Here is a 20,790-nt window from a genome sequence, read left to right on the forward strand (position 1 = left end):
GCATCGGTTGTCAAGCGATGGTGGGGGGGACAAACACAGACACACAAACACACATACATACATATATATATATATACATATATACGATGGGCTTCTTTCAGTTTCCGTCTACCAAATCCACTCACAAGGCTTTGGTCGGCCCGAGGCTATAGTAGAAGACACTTGCCCAAGGTGCCATGCAGTGGGACTGAACCCGGGACCATGTGGTTGGTAAGCAAGCTACTTACCACATTTTAAGCAATTACAACTTTCACAAAGAAATGTGTGTTGAGAAACACTGTCTTTATTCATTGTGCCCTTCTTCTTTTCCAGTTAATACCCAAAGAAGGAGATCAGATAGTCCTCCATCTGCTAAAGCAATGAAGATCTCTGTAAGTTACAGCCATTCAATTTTACACCTTTTTCATACACTGAAATTTTCTAGTTCTTCATGTACTAAGTTATGTAGTGGCTGTGTTACTAGTTGTAATAGTAGTGGTGATGATACTGGTGGTAGTGGTAGCAGTGGTAGTAGTGGTAATGGTGGTGGTAACGGTAGTAGTGGTAGTAGTGGTGGTAGTAGTTATTGTGATTGTGGTGATGCTACTGGTAGTGGTAACAGGCAGTAGTAGTAGTTGTAAAGCTGGTGGTAGTCAAGGTAATAACAGCACTAGTGGTAGTGGTGGTGGTGATAATAGTAGCAGTTGTAGTGGTGTTAGTGGTTGTTGTAACAGTAGTGGTGGTAGTAGTAGTTGTGATGGTGGTGATGCCACTGGTAATGGTAACAGGCAGTAACAGTTGGTATGGTAGTAATAGTAACAGTAGCAGTGGTAACATTTGAAGTAGTGGTGATGCTGGTAGTGGTGGTAAGAGTGACAAATGTAGTAGTTATAGTAATGGTGGTGTTGATGTTGGGTAGAAATTAAAGAAAATGTTTCTGCTTCTATTACACAGGAGAACAACACTGATACAGTTTACTGGCAAGTTGACTTTGACCGTTTCCATCAGCACTTCCGTGACCAAGCCATCATTTCTGCTATGCTGAACAAAATTGATAAGGTTGGTTTCTTTGACCTTATGTGTGTGTCTGTGTGTGTGTTTGTATCGACATCGTGTAATGGTTGTAAATGCACATCGCCATCATGCAAGTGATGTTGTTTGTTTCCAATCTTCCTTGAAAATATGTTCAGCCTTGGGGAAATGATACCTTGTCTGGAAACAGATGAGGGATGGATGATGACAGGAAGGACATCTGGTCGTAGAAAATCTATCTCAACAAATTTCATCTGAATCATACAAACATGGAAAAGTGGGCATTAAACGCTGATGATGATGATGACCATTCAAGCGTGGCTGATGCCAGTGCCATCTGACTGGCACCTGTGCTGGTGGTATGTAAAAAGCACCATTTGAACATAGCCGATGCCATTGCCACCCAACTGGCACCTGTGCTGGAGGCATGTAAAAAGCACCATCCGAGTGTGGCCAATGCCAGTGCTGTCTGACTGGCCCCTATGCTGGTGGCATGTAAAGAGCACCATTCAAGTGTGGCTGATGCCAGTGCTGCCTGGCTGGCTCCCATGCCGGTAGCACGTAAAAAACACCCACTACACTCTCAGAGTGGTTGGCATTAGGAAGGGCATCCAGCTGTAGAAACCTTGCCAAACCAGATTGGAGCCTAGTGCAGCCTCCTGACTTGCCAGTTCTCAGTCAAATTGTGCAACCCATGTCCAAATGGAAAGTGGACGTTAAACAATGATGATGATGATATATACATGCCAGAACAGACAATGGAGACTGGTGTGGCCCCTGGCCTTAACAGTTCCGGTCAGACCGTCCAACACATGCCAGCATAGAAAACGGATGTTAAATGATAATGATGTATATAAAAAGAGAAAGAGAAAGAGGACTCTTTCACTTTTGCCAAGGACATGACAACCTCTCTAATGTGGTGCAAGTAGGTGCAAGCATGGCCATTTAATTAACAAGAATTATGGTTGAAAAATAGGCTGATGCTGGTGTTACATAACTGGTACCCATGCTGCTGGTATCTAAAAAGCACCTTTCAAGCATTGGGCTTCATGGAGGCAAAGTGGCTGATGTCGGTGGCATGTAAAAAGCTCCTTTTGAGTGTTGGGCCTCACGGAAGCAATGACTGAGACCTTTGGCATTATGTTGTGCTTGAGAAGAAGGTGCCATAGGGTTGAACTTGAAACCACATGGTTGTGTAGCAAAATTTTTAACCACGCAATCATACTCTTTTACTCTTTTTTTACTCTTTTATTTGTTTCAGTCATTTGACTGCGGCCATGCTGGAGCACCGCCTTTAGTTGAACAAATCGACCCCAGGACTTATTCTTTGGAAGCCTAGTACTTATTCTATCGATGTCTTTTGCCGAACCGCTAAGTTACGGGGATGTTAACACACCAGCATCGGTTGTCAAGCGATGTTGGGGGGACAAACACAGACACACAAACACACACATACACATATATATATATATACATATATACGACGGGCTTCTTTCAGTTTCCGTCTACCAAATCCACTCACAAGGCTTTGGTCGGCCCGAGGCTATAGTAGAAGACACTTGCCCAAGGTGCCACGCAGTGGGACTGAACCTGGAACCATGTGGTTGGTAAGCAAGCTACTTACCACACAGCCACTTCTGCGCCTATATGGATGTTGATATTCTATGCTTCTAATCACTTGAATGAAATAATGATGATGTTTATATTCTTTGTTGACATTATGACTAATTGTAGATATTACAAAAAATAAGGTTTTGGTTCTAGTGATGATGTAAATATGCTCCTAAAATTTCTTAATTCTGACTTGAAATTCATGTTTTATTTTTCTAGAAAGCTTCTGAAATAATCCGCACCATGCTTCGGGTTAGTGAGACTAACACTGCTGCTGATTCCCTTGTTACCACACCAATCTCCATTAATGAGGTAAGATCTAAATATTCTGCATTTGCTGTGTCTAATGAAACTATATGCAAGATGTAAATGAACAAAGCTCCACAGTGGAGAGTTGTTGTTATTGCTTGCCAAGTTAATCTTGATTAAGTAGATCTAAATCAAAAATGTTCCAGCCATGGTCATCTTGTTTATTTATTATCCAAGACTACATTATCCAATGTGTCCTTCCTCCTTTATGATATGATCTGAGGGAATTGCGGCTGCTATTTCAAGCAGGTTGACATACGAAAGCTCACCCATTAGCAGTTGTTTTTGTTGTTTAGCCTCAAGTCTGCTCTGATTGAGTAAATTAAAGGCTTTCCAACTGTGAACCTTTCACCTTATTAGTTTTACTCAGAATAATGAGGCCTACATTTTCCACTGTGTCCTTTTTTCTTTAAGATGACAGTAATTTGAGGGAGATCTAGCTACTATTTCTAGCAGGTTGTACCTCCATGTATAGCCTCACTCATTGGCTCATAGATGGTTGTATTGCTGATGTTGTTGCTCTTCTTATTGTTCAACCCTTAAAGTCAATGTACCTTCCCTTCTTTAACCCTTCTGTTACTATATGTATCTTGAAATACACTGCATTTGTTATAATTAATTTTGAAAATGATGTATTTAGTAAAATAATTTAGTCATTATTTACCTGGTGTTTAGAATATAAATAAACAGGAAATTATGAAGGACGGTTTCAATTTAGATCACTTTAAATGGGATGTTTGTATTCTAGAACCAGGGTGGTCTGAGGTAGGTTGGTATGAAGAGGATTGAGATAATAGAATTTACATGAGATGTAGCTACCATTTCTGGTAATGAGCATAAAGAAGCTTCATTTGCTTGACAGTAATGAGAACTTCGGTATTCTAGACAATCAACGATTACTTAGGACCAATGTATTTTTTGGTGCCATAGAGAAAGGTAAGTTACCTTGATGCCATTTTGCTGATATTGGTCTATTTTGTTCAACTACAAAGCAAGTTCATTTTTTTTTTTATTGGAGAGGAATATAAGCTATTAAATTATCCCCAGTATATTACTGATATTTATTTTGATAGACCTTGAAATGTGTGCTAAAAACAATGGCAAACTAACTCTTGAAAAGTTAGTTCCACAAACCATCTTCACTACTTTGGTGTTCAGTAATGTTTAGACTATGAGACCCTCCGAAGATGCTGAACCTTTGCATGAATTGTAGATGTCGCCTGTATGAGTTTCTAGGATCCTATGTTCATTGCTACGTTGGTGGAAATGAGAGAGAGAGAGAGAACCACACACACACACACACACAGATAAATAGATAAACATACTACACACACATACATTTATATATGTATAAAAAAGAATAAGTTTTTCTTTGAACACCCAAGTGTAAGTTTAAAGAAAAGAAGTGGAAAATGTACTTTAAGAAACTTTATTTAAAATTGCTTAACCTATTTCACAATTTTCATGATTTTAAAAAGTAGTGAAATATAGACAGTCCTGGGGTTATACTGTATTTGTCTTAGTGAGTATTTGTCATATTTGATTGACAGTGCTAGCTGTCAAAATAAACTGGGTGTCTGAGTTTCTCTGTTAATCTTCCACTGCACCTCTTGTGTGTACATAGTTTGCACTAAGTATACCATATGGAATTTTCACTGACACCTTTTTACTTATTGAACAGGGTCGTTTTCCAAAGAGATTAGCATACTGTCTGTTTTTTACTAGAACTTTGGTCTTTTTGCTAATTTAACTTTAAGACTTTTTGATTCCAGGTTTTGTTACCAGACCTGGTTGGTATATATATCATCATCATGATCATTTAACATCCGCTTTCCATGCTGGCATGGGTTGGACGGTTTGACTGAGGACTGGCAAGCCAGGAGGCTGCACCAGGCTCCAATCTAATCTGGCAAGGTTTCTACAGTTGGATGCCCTTCCTAATGCCTGAGAGTGTAGTGGGTGCTGTTTATGTGCCACCGGCACGGGAGCCAGGCAGGTGGCACTGGCATCAACCACACTCGAATGATGCTTTTTACATGGCACTGGCATCGGCCATGCTCAAATTGTGCATTTTATGTGCCGCTGGCATCAGTGCCAGTCAGGCAGCACTGGCATTGGCCACAACAATAATGTCACTTGACTCAACAGGTCTTCTTAAGTGCAGGATAGTGCCTGGCAATTGAAGGGTATATCCTAAATGGGCCAGTTATGCGACACTTGCATTGGCCACGGCTACGATCTCACTTGGCTTGCCGGGTCTTCTCAAGCACAGCATATCTCCAAAGGTCTCAGTTGCTTGTCATTGCCTCTGTGAGGCCCAATGTTTGAAGGTCATGCTTCACCATCTCATCTCAAGTCTTCCTGGGTTTACCTCTTCCACAGGTTTCCTCCACTGTTAGGGTGTGACACTTCTTCACACAGCTGTCCTCATCTACACGCAACACATGACCATACCAGTGCATGTTTTTGAATAAATTCTTGCATAAAAAATCATTATTTTAACATGGTGCACAAACTTTTTCTTCAGCCTAGTATTAATATCCTTATCTTTCTTTATTAGATATTCATCAATCTTCCTAAGGAACTTGAAATTACAAAACCCATCCTTGAGCAGTACCTCTCTGTCATGTGTGATGATGTACGTAAACAACTTTTCTCTCGTTTCTTCCATTTCTTTTCTGATATTCTTGTATTGACGTTTTGTCCAAAATAAAAAAAAAAGAAACAAACGTAAAACTATCAAACAACTCTAAATATTAGCAACCATATCTATGTAGGTAGGTATGTATTGTATGTTATATGAATGTACTCAAGTTATTTAGCCCCAGGTCAACCCTAATTAGGAAGATCTATGATTGAAGGCCTTTCAACTGTGATCATCCCATCTTTTTTTAGATGTATATAGCATCTAAGAAAGCATTGATGCCTCTTGCACCCAATTTTTCTCTTAAAACATTACATTTTGTCATACATGCACACTGATATTGCATATCCAGTGGAGCATACTGGCTGAATTTCTTTCATGTCTACACACGTTCTCTGCAGTCACAGCCCATGTTTCACCACCATAGCTGCCCATAAACAAGCATCATGCAATGCCTTTCACTCTGAGGGAGAGGCTCTTTGTTACCTCCTCCATTGCTGACTTGGTTGCTTAGGTAATGGAAGCTATAACTGGAATCTCTCAGGCATGGGATCTGTGTTGATTGGCCTTTGTCAGATGTAAACACAGGCATTGATCAAAAGATGTAAGAGCAGGTAGCTTGAATCAAATATCTGTTAGATTTCACCATCATCATAATCTCATGTCCACTTTCCACCCTGGCATGGGTATGATAGGCTACAATAGCCTGAGATGGGTTGGGGAGCATGTCTTGCTTGCACTTATTATTTTGGCAAGATTTCTTTTGGCTGGATGTTCTTATAACACCAACCACTTTACAGAGTGTACTAGGTGCAGTTTATTGTGGCATTAACATTAAAGAGGGTGTCATGTCTTCTGCAAAACAGGATCAAAGGGTCCTCTCAACATTATGTCGTTTCTGCTCATTCACTAATCATTTTACAAAGTGTATGGAGTGGGTTTTATCAAGGTGCCAACACTAGTGGAGACGAAAAGGGTCCTTGCCACTGTGCGTTGTCTCTGTTCAGGACAATATGACCAATAGAGTGGGTAGGGCATAAAGTGACTGCAGTAGATGAAGCAGGATGGGGGAGTTGAAAGAGAAAGAAATCTGAGTATGAGAGGGAGACAGTGGTCAAGAGACAGAGATGTAGTCAAATATTTATCCCCACTTGTGTGTGGTTGTTCTGTTAGAACAAACTATACTGTGGTAGATACCTTGAGAGAAACTCTCATATTGGCTTTTGGTGCAAAAAGCACTCTTGTTTATATTGCTAGCAGGGAGATAAATCCCCTTATATGATTTAGTCAACTATATTACAACCCTATGAGTTGTTGTTGTTGATGATAATGATGCTGTTGTTTCTGTTCTGATTGAGCTGACTTATGATTAAAGGCATTTCAACCACAATTATCCTATATCTCATTTAGTTTTTATATATAAGATTACATTGCAAAATTCATTTATAAAGATACTAAGTGGTGGTGGGGGAATTGGTTTTATTTTGTGTAGGTGCAGCCAACATAGAGACTACCTCAGAGCCTGTCAATTGTAGAGAAAAGGATAAATTATCCTTAATGGAATCATTTGAGAATTAGTGTTGAATAACTTAGGCTCTGTTCCTACTTTAATCTATGTTTTGTTGTCTTTTTTTTCCCTTGTAGTCCCAGTTTGTGTTTAAAGCTGCAGACGCTGGCGGAGGAATGTATGAAATAAGTATCCTTTCTAGTGAAATCCATCCTCTTTGATGTAGACAATGGTTGCTTTTATAAATCATGTTATGGTTTATTTATTGCATTATATATCATTTTTTTCTTTTATGCTGACATGGCTCTGATGTTAATTATTATTATGATTATGGAAGAGGTGGTGGTGTTGAATAAGGTCTATAGCTTATGCTCAAGTCAGCAGTGAAACAATTTTAATTTAAAAACACCAGGAAATTGGGTCCAGCAAAGCACAAAATTTCACTCATAATTATGCATGATTATGTGGTCATTAATGTATTATCATAATTATCTTATTCTCACAAACTCTGTTTATATTATAATAATTTTGTTCTCTTAACTGATTGACACCAGATATTCATAAATCTTTGACAGAACTCTGTAAAAGTCATATTGAATCAGTTGTTCAAGAAAGGTAAGTTAATAATTTTGGTTTTGTTGTTCTTATAGCTGTTGTACTTACATACAAAGTACGTTGCTGTACATACAAGTACATTGTTTATACAATGTACTTTTATAAACAGCATATATATGCTGATTATAAAAGTATTTTGTATGTTGTATATATATATGTGTACTTATTTTGTGTACATATATATCACTGTTCTGACATGTTGTGCTTACATACACTTGTATAAATATCTGTTGTACTTACAAATGCATTTGTTGTGTGTGTGTACTATTGTATATATTGTGTATGTACTATTGTGTATATATATATATATATATATATATATATTGGTCACTAGAAAGTGAAAAGAGGAAGTTTTCTTGGAGTGTCCTGTTTATATAGCCATGAAGCAGGGCAGTGAGTGCAAAGGATTTAGCTTGTTTACCTCAATTCTAGATGGAGCAGAAGAGGTCAGAAAAGGGTCAAGTGGTGGAGACCGCTTCGGCCTAGCTATTCAAATATGGGTAAAGTGGATCAAATCCACTTCACGCCTGCCAGGTTCCTATATATATATATATACATATTGTATAAATGTATATGTTTGTTGTTCATATATAGACTTCTTGTATATACATCTGTTATACATATATATGTGTACTTACTTGTATTGTACTCATGTACACCTGCTGTACAAACAAATGTACAAGTATCTATTACATTATACACCACCTAGGCCTGTACTTTCACACATGTCCAGGTGGATAATTTTCTCCCAGGATTTACTCCATAGCAAAAGGTTTTGTTACATTTGAATACCCTTGAATGTGTTGAATATAACTTTACACAAATATATTTTATTCAATGCTGCTTTGGGCAACATTATTTAATTCTAGCTTAACCAAGCTTTATGCTCATCAGAAAATATTTCATATGCTGTTTTAAGAAATATTTTGTTCTTATTGTGCTGTGTGTGACAGATTTGGTTTTCATAGCTGATGAAGTTGAATGATGCAGAAACACATCAAAAAAATCTGTTTCCACACGTCCAGGCGGAGAATTTTCTCCCAAGATTATCTCTACAGTAAAAGGTCTTGTATCTGAATACACTCATCATCATCAGCATATGGGTTGAACGGTTTGGTTGATAACTGGTAAGCTGGGGAACTGCACCAGGTTCTGATCTGATCTGGCAAGGTTTTTACGGGTGGATGCCTTTCCTAACACCAACCCCTCCAAGAGTGTAGTGGGTGTTTTTTACGTTCCACCAGCGCAAGTGCCATTGACATGACACGGGCATCAGCCACGACCATGATCTCACTTGGCTTGACAGGTCTACACAAGCACAGTATATTGCCAAAGGTCTCAGTCGTCTGTCACTGCCTCCACAAAGCCCAATGCTTGAACAGTGTTTTTTATGTGCCACTGACACGGGTGCCAGTCAGATGGCACTGGCATTGGCCATGACTATGATTTCACTTGGCTCAACCGGTCTTCTCAAGAACAGCATATTGCCCAATATTTGAAGGGTGTTTTTTATGTGCTTTTTACTCAAGTATGTTAGATATGACTTTGCATGAATATATTACACATATTTGCTTTACATACATCTGTTAGGTTTACACATATCTACTGTACTTATATTTGCTGACATATATATCTATTGTAAATACATGTTTATGTTATATTCATATTAAATCTATTTTATTAACTGAGATATAATCAAGAATTATGAAATATATATAACTTTGGTAGGATATCCTTATCATTTTTATTAGTTTGAAAATGAACTTTACTCTGTAATTCCTTCGTTAAACCTCACTATGTATGATACCACTTACTTCCACTTCCTCTCCATTTCTTAACATTCTCACTGATGTCATATTATGAATCCACTTTAAGGTTTGGCTCTAAAAGTCTTCGGATATTCAGGATACTCTTACTGAAACAACATCTAGAACAAAAACAGGTAAATATTTATTTTTCATCTCATTTTCTTCTTTTTTAAACCGTTTTGTTATCTATTTTTCCATAGTTGTCATGAATGAGATGGATTTTAATAAACCTGGATAGTTGTTATATATATTGCTGCAATTATTTATTTCACAGTTGATGTATGTAAATCTTACCACTAAACAATCAGTGGTATGTAAGGATGGGATTTGTTGCCAGACAGGTAGACATAACCCAGCATAGCTATTGAACTTGATGAAAAAAACAACATAATAATTGCAGGCATGGCCATAAGGTCTGGGTTCAATTCTACTGTACAACTTGGGAAATTATCTTCTATCAAATCATCAGATTGGCCTAAGACCTGTGAATGAAATTGATTACACAAAAACTGTGTGGAAGCCAGTTGGATGGATTGTACTTGTTTTTAGGTTGTGGACTGGATCTGCCCTAATCTGTTGTTTAACACTGGCCTTTGTGTACTTTTAGTGGAATCCACTCTGTTGCAAGCATTCAGACCAAGTCTCCCTTCCTTTCTGTCAACAATCTTGGAAGCTTTGTAAAAAGATCCTTTCCTTCTCTGATGAAAGGCCTAATACAAAAAAGTGTAAAGTTTGAATCTATGGCCTTGTTATCCAGCACCTCAACTTTATAGCTATTTGTATCTCATTTAAATCTTGTTAATTGAGTGGGTTGTATCAAGTGCTATACTATGATGAATTATATTTGTAAGGACTTTAATTATCTTCACATTTAACCCTTCTGAAATCAGTAATTTCAGTGATTTTAATATACCAAAGTTGATTTAAGGGATTATGTTCCTTTTTCTCACAGATTTGTTAAAAGAATTATGAACTGCATGAGCTGAATAAATTAAGACACACTCTCTCAAGTACTTTCCACTACAGTAAAACCCAACTCTTCACTCAAATATAGTATGACCCAAAGAGGATATAGTACTGATCCTTACTCCTGCACAAATATCCAAATTTGGTAGAATTGTGAAAATAGAAATTTATATAATTTCATTTTCATGTTTCAGATTGAAGAATATGCCATGATTCCTGCCAAAGAAGTCAAAGAAATTATGTATAATATGTTTGCTGATGGTTTTCTATTTGTCACGGTATGTTATTTACTTTTCTAAATATTTTTTATTGTTTCTATGTTGGTTTATGTAAGAGTTAGTTGGTGTTTGTTCTCCCTCAGTTGTTGAAACTCTAGGTCAGTCCTATTAGAGCAGACTTATGATCAAAGGCATTTTAACCTTGACCTCTCCATCTTTCATGGAGTGTTCATTTAGGTCTAGTGTATCTTGCACTAGATTATCTTATGTACCCTTTTCTTTTTGAAGATATCATGGGTGATTTGTCTGATTTTTAGTATGTCAAGTGGCTATATAGTCGCTCTGTTTCAGTTCTATTTAACTCAGATCTTAGTAACCTTTTGTAGTTCATCTCTCAAATTCGTGGTAAGGACCTTCTTATGTAATAATGATTTCAAATTTTGGCACAAGGCCAGCAATTTCTGTGAACGGGTTAAGTTGATTGAACCTCAGTACTCAACTGGTACTCATTTTATGGACTCCAAAAGGATGAAAGGCAAAATCAACCTTGGCAGAATTTGAAATCAGAACGTAAAGATGGTTGAAATGCTACTAAGCATTTTGCTTGGCATACTAACAATTCTGCCAGCTCTAACAATTTTGTAGATGAGCACTAGATTAGAAATTTTACCAAAGTGATGATGGTCTACATAATGCAATCTACCCTAGGGAAATGGAGCAAAAAATAGATTAGAACTGAGAAGACATTGTTAAACATTGATCTAAGAAATTGATACAAGGCCATGCATCTTAGGGTACGAATAAATCAGTCCCTGTCTTATTTTAGTGGTACTTATTTTAATGAGGAATGAAAAGAAAATGTCAACCTCAGCAAAATTTGAACTTAGAATGTGAAGGGACGTAACTAAATAATGAAATAATCATTTACTTTAGTATTTCTATCACTTCCCTTATTCTGCCACTGATAATTATAAATCTCCAACATTTATGTATACAGCCTTACATTTTAGTGGTAGGGCACACTTGATTAAACTCACTGTATTATTTGAAATCTCTACTTGGTTGCTTGGCATGCTGGTGGACAGAGCCCAAGCAGCTTAACTGGACCATCAATACTGTGCCCTGCAGTCCTGGCTAATATGGACAGGCCTCTCTAGATACTGAGCTGCAAGCACTCTGACTTGTTTGGATTAATTTTGCTCCTGTCACCATTGCTTTATATTCCTTTAGCAAAGTGCTAACCTCTGTAATATCTGACACCATTACAATGATGTTTGCATATTCTGACGTTGCTCTCTTGCGTCCCTGTTTTGACTGTGACTCCATGATTCCTGTTTTTGCAGTAGTTACTCAAGTGTAATTACATACTGACAACATGAGGAAGAACACCCTTGTAGCACTAAGTGTGACTGGAAGTAGTTCCAATAGCTGGCTCCTTAAGTAAGATCACTTAGTACATACTGCTATATAAGCAATTTAGCTTCTAAAAATTGGACTGGAATTGGTTGCAATGAGAAGTTACCAAGTAGTGAATGATGGCCCTATCAAAAGCTTGCAATTAGTCACAAATTTTTCAGAGGCCCACCAAAGCCAGGCTTATCTTGGATATATCTACATGGGATTACTCATATACTCGTTTCAGTCATTTGACTGTGGCCATGCTGGAGCACCGCCTTTAGTCGAGAAAATCGACCCCAGGACTTATTCTTTGTAAGCCTAGTACTTATTCTATCGGTCTTTTTTGCCGAACCGCTAAGTTACAGGGACATAAACACACCAGCATCGGTTGTCAAGCGATGGTGGGGGGACAAACACACATACATATATAAGGAAACTCATGAACTTCGTGTCAATCAACTTGTGGTCAAAGCTGATGACTGGCAGAAACTTTCTGCTGTGACCGTAGATAAAGTTGGAATCTACTTCCGTGATGCTCAACCCGATGAGAAAGTGATCCGCACGCAGGTATCTTTTGAACCCATTTCCGGTGGCGTGCTGAACTATACTGCCAGATACCGTTCGGGTGATTGTAATCTTACCAGGGATGGGGATTCTCTTCCACATGAGGTATCTTGGTGTTAGTGCTATGTTCTCATACTAAAGAATGCCTGGCTTGCATAATACTTCCCCCTATTTACCAACAATCTATGTTTCTCTTCTGCTGTCTCTGTCTCTTTTCTCAGTATTAGTTGGTTTTGCTACTAACTACATCTGTAGCGACTGGAATACATTATAAATAGAATCAAGAACATTTCTAAGACATATTTGAAAATTTTAGGTGGAAATTGTTTCAGGATGAAATTTTATTGTTTTAAAATTTGTGGCTGTGTGGTAAGTAGCTTGCTTACAAACCACATGGTTCCAGGTTCATTCCCACTGCGTGGCACCTTGGGTAAGTGTCTTCTACTATAGCCTCGGGCCGACCAAAGCCTTGTCAGTGGATTTGGTAGACAGAAACTGAAAGAAGCCTCACCGAGGCGATGACTGCCTCACCGAGGCGATGACTACTGACCGAGACCTTTGGAAATGTGCTGTGCGTGAGAAGACCCGGCAAGCCAAGTGAGATCATTGCCAGTGCCCCTGGACTGGCTCTTGTGCGGGTGGCACATAAGATGCACCATTTTGAGCGTGACCGTTGCCAGTACCGCCTGACTGGCCTTCGTAGGGTTTTCGAGCGAGATCGTTGCCAGTGCCTCTGAACTGGCTCTTGTGTGGGTGGCACATAAAAGACACCATTTCGAGCGTGGCCGTTGTCAGTGCCGCCTGACTGGCCTTCATGCGGGTGACATGTGAAAGCACCCACTACACTCTCTGAGTGGTTGGCGTTAGGAAGGGCATCCAGCTGTAGAAACTCTGCCAAATTAGATTGGAGCCTGGTGTTGCCACCCGGTTTCACCAGTCCTCAGTCAAATCGTCCAACCCATGCTAGCATGGAAAGCGGACGTTAAACGATGATGATGATGATGATGACAACGGGCTTCTTTCAGTTTCCGTCTACCAAATCCACTCACAAGGCTTTGGTCGGCCCGAGGCTATAGTAGAAGACACTTGCCCAAGGTGCCACGCAGTGGGACTGAACCCGGAACCATGTGGTTGGTAAGCAAGCTACTTACCACACAGCCACTCCTGCGCCTATATTTTCTGATCAAACTGCTGGTGACAGGAACTAATTTCCTTGCTAGTACATAAACTCTGTAGTCAGCAAAGGTATGGGCTGAAAATGATCAATAATAGCCCCTTTATTTGCACCCTTTCTCAACAGTACTACTGTTTTCTAGCTCATAGACCTAAGAATTTTCTTTTTCTATAGCTAGTCATACAGACATTCAGTGTGTCTATATAAAGCTTGTAGAGAAGACCAGCTATGCCAGGTAACTTTTTCTCCTTACATATCCACTTATCACTGACTGTATTTCATCAGTTGCTGTTATTAGCAATTTGTGACACTGTGTCCTCTGCCAAAATTCACAACAGACTGTCATGCTAGCAATGAAGTTCACACCATTTATGTCTTGTTTTTACTACTGCCATCCCCATATCGGCTCTGTTCAAGCAGACCTATGATAAAAAGTATTCCAGCCATGACTATTGTATTTTTTGTTTTTACAAGTAGTGTATTTTGGATTATATTATCAAGTGTGCTCTCCATTATATTTGTGATTTCATCTAGTCTCAGAACAACTTTTGTATGTAATTAACACATTGCTTAATCATATTAAAGTCTTATCATTTATTGCATTTTCTGTTTCTGTTATAGGAAGTTTCCAAAGCGCCTGATCATGCACCATCCCGAACATTTTTCTTGTTTCGAGTTGAAATCCAACGAGTAGCAAGGATGTTACTGAAGCGCTGTTACCAGGTTGGACAAATGGAATTTTGACAAAATTTTTTTGCCCTTTTCTCTTTCTCCAAGCATTTCACTTTTGATTAGAGTTCATCTTCTTATTCAATAGGAGATCTTTTGATAGAACAAGACTGATTATTGCGGCTGATGTGACTCAGTTTAATGAAAACCTGTCACTCCAGTTAATCATCATCATTATATATTTTCTTAAGCTTGAGTTCATAAATCTTAGGTGTGACTAGGAGTGGCTGTGTGGTAAGTAGCTTGCTTATGAACCACATGGTTCCGGGTTCAGTCCCACTGCGTGGCACCTTGGGCAAGTGTCTTCTACTATAGCCTCGGGCCGACCAAAGCCTTGCAAGTGGATTTGGTAGACGGAAACTGAAAGAAGCCCGTTGTATATATGTATATGTATATATATGTGTGTTTGTGTGTCTGTGTTTGTCCTCCCCAACATCGCTTGACAACCGATGCTGGTGTGTTTACGTCCCCGTAACTTAGGAGTTCGGCAAAAGAGACCGATAGAATAAGTACTAGGCTTACAAAGAATAAGTCCTGGGGTCGATTTGCGCGACTAAAGGCAGTGCTCCAGCATGGCCGCAGTCAAATGACTGAAACAAGTAAAGAGTATACATTATCGATCATTATTTTGTATGTTTGTGAGTTTAACTTGGGCCAACACATGGTGTATATATATATTTAAAATCAGGTTGCACCTGAAGAGACCTGGAAAATCTATCAATTGAAATTTAGTATAACAAAAAACACACTATAAGTTTAATAGTTTGACTAAACTTTGCTATTGGAATAATAACTTATTTCTGCAATATAGGTAAGACAGACATTAAGCAAGGTGATGGTAATTAACTATTCCCCTGTTTATTTCTTACAGGCTATAGCCAATGCCATGCTAAGGAGGGAACATGAAGTGAAGGAACACAGGTAAGTCAATATTATTTTGGTTTAAGCAGAGAGTAGCACAATGGCAGATGGGAGTCATTAGGATAGAAGAATGTGTAATTCAAACTGTTATAAAGGTGGAATATATGATTGGTATTTGATTGAGGGTTGGAAAATGTAGATTCTTGGAAATATGAGTTTTTGAAGTAGCACTAAGTCATATCATTATTTTAGGATCAGCTGTCATTTCTAGTCAGATTTTATCCCAAGTTTTATAGACATATCGTGTTATGATATTATTCTGTAAATCTTTTTCTAGAATGTGTAATTCAAACTGTTATAAAGGTGGAATATATGATTGGTATTTGATTGAGGGTTGGAAAATGTAGATTCTTGGAAATATGAGTTTTTGAAGTAGCACTAAGTCATATCATTATTTTAGGATCAGCTGTCATTTCTAGTCAGATTTTATCCCAAGTTTTATAGACATATCGTGTTATGATATTATTCTGTAAATCTTTTTCTAGAATGTGTAATTCAAACTGTTATAAAGGTGGAATATATGATTGGTATTTGATTGAGGGTTGGAAAATGTAGATTCTTGGAAATATGAGTTTTTGAAGTAGCACTAAGTCATATCATTATTTTAGGATCAGCTGTCATTTCTAGTCAGATTTTACCCAAAGTTTTATAGACATATTGTGTTATGATATTATTCTGTAAATCTTTTTCTAGGACAAAGGCATTTGTAAACCATTGAGCAATATATCAACTGCACAATGGTTGATGAATTGATTGAGCGAGGCATTTGTAATTTAACCTGTGTCAGTTCTTATCAAGCAGAACACTGATCGTACAATGCAGAAATCTTTAAATCTTTATTGTTTTGAATCAAATTATCTTTTTCTTGAAGAGTGGGCCCAGACACTCTGTAAGCTAAATTATTAAGCAAACTGAAATTATCTTTTCACAAATTATACTAGATTTATTGTATTTTAGGCGACTTCTTGATAAACAGCAAAGAGTTGAAGCAATTATTGCATCCCTTGACCAAAATGGTGTTGATGAATCTCAGAAAGAGGAAGTAGAACAAACTATCACTCCAGCTGAACGAAACCAACTTGCCAAAGTAAAACAGGATATAAACAAGTAAGTTATGGCATCATAGTAATACTTTGAAGTGAACTGAATAGGTGAGGTATCAGAGTCTTTGTTAAAGAATTGACAATGTTTTGGTTCACAGTACCATATGTAAGGTACTGAATAGTTTTACTTGAAATAGGTAGAGAAGAAGCAATTCAGTGACACAAATGTTTAATTGACCAGTTGGCTGCTGTTGTTGTTTAGACTCAGCTCAGTCATGTTCGAGCAGACCCATAATTTAAGTGTTCCACCCATGACTACCTTTGTCATTTCATAACCAGGAACTACATTGCCTAGCTCATGATCAGCAGTATGATTAAAGGCATTCTAATGGCCAACTTTATGTACTTCTAGAACTGCAATATCAAATGTATCTTTCTCTTTTTAAAACAACTGAGATTTAGTTAGAATATTGTACCATGTTGCCATCTTGATGAAAGCAACTTACCAGATCAAATATGCTAAAGACATATTCAAACCTGTAAGACAGCCATTTACTGCAGTTTGTCATGGAAAAATATTCTTGCTGTAGACAAATAGGTGTCAACACTATGGTCAGTTCAAAGTGCCTCTATCCAGATTGATGGATGTATGCATTAGGTGTTCAAATATGTCTCAAGCATATTTGAACTGGTAACAAGTTTATATCAATCACTAAGCACTTTTAATCTGTAACTTAACTTTATGTTACTCTGTTAATTAGTTGTTCAGCCTTAATCAAGACATTCTGGCTATGACCATTCTTTCTTTTAAGATGGTGAGACACGAAGGAGACTTAGATGCTATTTCTTGCAGGTTGAACAACTACATAGAGGCTCTGTATTCAGCTCGTCTATACAAAATCTTGGAGAATAGATTCCTGAGTTAGTGAAAGTGGTATTGCTGAAGCCACATCCCATCCTCTGACTTGTAAATGTCTTTATGTACCAGTATCTGGACCATAACACAAAGTAGGGTCTAGATTTCATTATCTCAGTAATATTGTGGACCTTTATTAATACTAAAAGTGATACATATGAAGGATATCAGTTTGGTGAAGAATATGGGAAGAAGTCTGATTTCAGGATGCTGAACCTCACAAAAAAGTTGACAATAGATTGCAACTGATGGTGAAAAACTGTGATGGAGGAAACACATTAAGTCCATACCAGTATGAGAAATTGAACTTAAAAATGACAATGATGAAATGACAAATAAAGCAACAAATATCGGTGTTAGGGCTAACAATTCATGTTCTGTTACTATTGGGTAGGAAGTTACGGTTGTCTGCTGTCATCACTTGTTTGATCCTGTCATTTATGTAATAAAATACATTGCTAGCTTTTGATTAAATTTTGAAAATAATATGGAGAGAATATAAAATATTTGTCATTAATTTCAATAAAAGCATTTTAAAAATAGATGGTTATATATCAAGGGATTATCGGTGATTCCAGGTAGGTAAATATCAAAAGAATAAAGTGATAACCCCACACTAGTGGAAGAGAGGTAATTTTCACTTTAAACCTGCTGCATGTATTGTCATGGTTTACTTCTGTTTATTTAATGAAGAATAAATTCCACATCCACCTTATGATTAGTTATACTAAGATCATCAATCATTAGAAAGGCCAACACTTCAATGTACATAATTATTTAGAAGAGTTCTTACTGTGGAGGAATGGTAAAATTGATGTAGAAGAGTTTTTTTTTTATCTTTTAAAAAATCTTAATGTACTCAATCTCTTGATATATTTTTTTAATTATTTTTGCCAGATTGGATCAGTGTGAAATTCAGTTGGATTCCACTATGTTTCTGTTGGAAAACTACTTACATTACAGCAAAATAAATAGCCAGTTGAGCTGAAAGTATCTTTTAATAAATTTATGTACAAAGCATTTTTTATAAATTATGAAAGGAGCAGTGTGATGTTGATGACGATGACAAACTTTTAATAAATAAAAAAATTATATATAGAAATATAACAAGAATATTTGGATTCATTATTGGATAATTAAATTAAGAATGACAAGCTGTGCCCATTCATAACCAAAATGATGTGATGGTCAGTCTATATCTCTTCTTTATTAATGATCAAATTTCTATACTGAATACTCATGTGTCTTTAACTACTTAGAATATTTGTGTTGCAGTTGTGCAGCCTTGATAAACCACAACTAAAGCATGCAGGTAGCTGACTAAATTAAGTGTGACTCACTTCTGTATTTTCACTGAGGGTCAAACTGCACACTGCAGCATACAGTGATGAATTGTTTGGGTGCAGTGCAACAATATGGATATGTTACATTTTCTCTATTACCCATTATTTATATGAGGGGTGCTAAAAAATTCCTGGCTTTAAGAGTATTGCGAAAGGTCTGGTTGGAGGCCCAACTTTATATGGTTTAGAAAAACTTAAGGACTGCTGCAATAAGTGTGTGAATCTGAGAGGGGAATATGTTGAATAAATTAACTGATCTGCCGGTATTTTCTGTTACCCAAAGCCAGGAATTTTTCAGCACCACCTTGTACATACTCTCAAATTCTGGTGATGGCTGTCCTATAAGCAGGCAAGGTAGACTTGGCCACAGTGTGACAGTTGCTGTTCCTCTGCATGTATTATTGGTGTTGTTCAGCTCATTGCAGTGTTTGTTGCAGTCAAAAACAGTACATGTCCAAGTAATCTTTCATTTTTATTTCATTGTGTAGGCAGTCTGTGTGCCATCTGTGGTGATGTGTAATGCATTGTTTTGTATATTATGTAGTTTATTGTGGAGAAACAGGGAGGGAGGCCTAAACGAGCCTGACCATAATGTATTATTCGTTCACTACTGTTTTTCCTTTCTGTTGGCCAAACATGATAGCTTTGAGTGCTCTGTATGTTTCTGTGAATTGTTTTGCTTTCTTACCTGTCTTCTGTGTGCTATAAATGTTGTAATTCATTGGTATCAAGTCAAGCTTAATGAAGCAGTTCTATAATCAAAGGCTTTCCATCTGTAACCATTCCATCTATTTTAAGTGTATCTAGGACTACGTTATCTAATGTGTCCTTTATTTAAGACAGCAGAGCATAATTTGATTGCTATTTCTAGTAGGACAGCTAACAACATAGAGACTGCCTCATTGGCTGTATATTTATGTTGTTCAGTATGATTGTTGGTTGTATTTTCTCTGGCATTACATGTGAGAAAAAGAAGAGGTGGATACAGCAGCTGATGTTTTAGACCTAGGCTTCTACAGTGATTGATGTAGTGTTGAAGTTGTACAGCTATTTGGAGAATAGTGGGAAGATGTGACTGTGATGCCATGTAAATTTTAAGGTGTACAAAAATTATGTAGGTATACGTTAAAAAAAATTCGATGAAAGATGATTTCTTGTACTTGATTTAGAATAGTCAAGTTTCGTTAGAGTTGTTTCTATACATCACATAGGTTTGACTATCTGATTGGTAATTTGTTAGGCAGCATTTTGGATTGTTTTTTTAAACCCTTTTGTTACTATATTTCCGTTGAAATATGCTTCTTTTGTTTCAGTTAATTTTGAAAATAATGAAGTTAGTAAAATAATTTTGTCATTTTTAAGCTGTTATTTGGAATATAGCATAAACTTTTGATGGTAGATTTTCATTTAGACCATTTCAAAAGAGAAACCTGGTATCTTAGAACCAGGGGTGGTTTCAGGAAGGCTAGTTATCAGATGGGTCTATCAAAAAGGTTTATTGGTTTGGAGAAAAGGGCAGGGCTCATGGCCTTCAGAGACCCTTTCAGACCAGTGAAATTTATGGTGTTAACTTTCTGTCTAAACTGCTGTCAGTTGAATATATGGATAGTGGAGGCACGTAAAAAGCACCTTTCGAGCATTGGGCCTCACGGAGGCAAAGTGGCTAATGCTGGTGGCATGTGAAAAGCTCTTTTTGAGTGTTGGGCCTCATGGAGGCAATAATGAATAATTGAGACCTTTGGCATTATGTCATGCTTGAGAAGAAAACTCATGAAGCCAAGTAAAATCACAGTCATGGCAGATATTCATATCATGCAAATGGTACTCACGCCAGTGGCATGTAAAAGCACTCATTACACCCTCAGAGTCGTTGGTGTTAGGAAGGGCATCCAGCCATAGAAACCATGCCAAATCAGAATGGAGTCTGGTGCAGCCTTACAGCTTGCCAGCATGGACAACAGACGTTAAATGATGATGATGAAGACAAAGACTTTGTTACTGACATTAGAATAG

The 20,790-nt window shown here is 37.5% G+C and overlaps 1 protein-coding gene across 3 annotated transcripts in view; it reads left to right on the forward strand.

Moving 5' to 3' along the window:
• Positions 1 to 18,538, forward strand: part of LOC106884311 (DNA-directed RNA polymerase III subunit RPC3) — a 38,320-nt gene extending 19,782 nt beyond the window's left edge. For all 3 annotated transcript variants that reach the window (XM_014935633.3, XM_014935632.3, XM_014935634.3), the window contains exons 4-15: positions 313 to 371; positions 934 to 1,038; positions 2,842 to 2,934; positions 5,492 to 5,569; positions 7,220 to 7,271; positions 7,637 to 7,697; positions 9,573 to 9,639; positions 10,666 to 10,749; positions 14,447 to 14,548; positions 15,426 to 15,475; positions 16,433 to 16,582; positions 18,332 to 18,538. In XM_014935633.3, coding sequence (XP_014791119.1) covers positions 313 to 371; positions 934 to 1,038; positions 2,842 to 2,934; positions 5,492 to 5,569; positions 7,220 to 7,271; positions 7,637 to 7,697; positions 9,573 to 9,639; positions 10,666 to 10,749; positions 14,447 to 14,548; positions 15,426 to 15,475; positions 16,433 to 16,582; positions 18,332 to 18,422 — 992 coding nt within the window. In that variant the 3' untranslated portion in view covers positions 18,423 to 18,538. The remainder of the gene's footprint in view (positions 1 to 312; positions 372 to 933; positions 1,039 to 2,841; positions 2,935 to 5,491; positions 5,570 to 7,219; positions 7,272 to 7,636; positions 7,698 to 9,572; positions 9,640 to 10,665; positions 10,750 to 14,446; positions 14,549 to 15,425; positions 15,476 to 16,432; positions 16,583 to 18,331) is intronic.
• The last annotated feature ends 2,252 nt before the right edge of the window (positions 18,539 to 20,790 follow it).

Source organism: Octopus bimaculoides, chromosome 2 (genome assembly GCF_046866305.1).
Source record: "Octopus bimaculoides isolate indiv1 chromosome 2, ASM4686630v1, whole genome shotgun sequence".
NCBI classification, from domain to species: domain Eukaryota; kingdom Metazoa; phylum Mollusca; class Cephalopoda; order Octopoda; family Octopodidae; genus Octopus; species Octopus bimaculoides.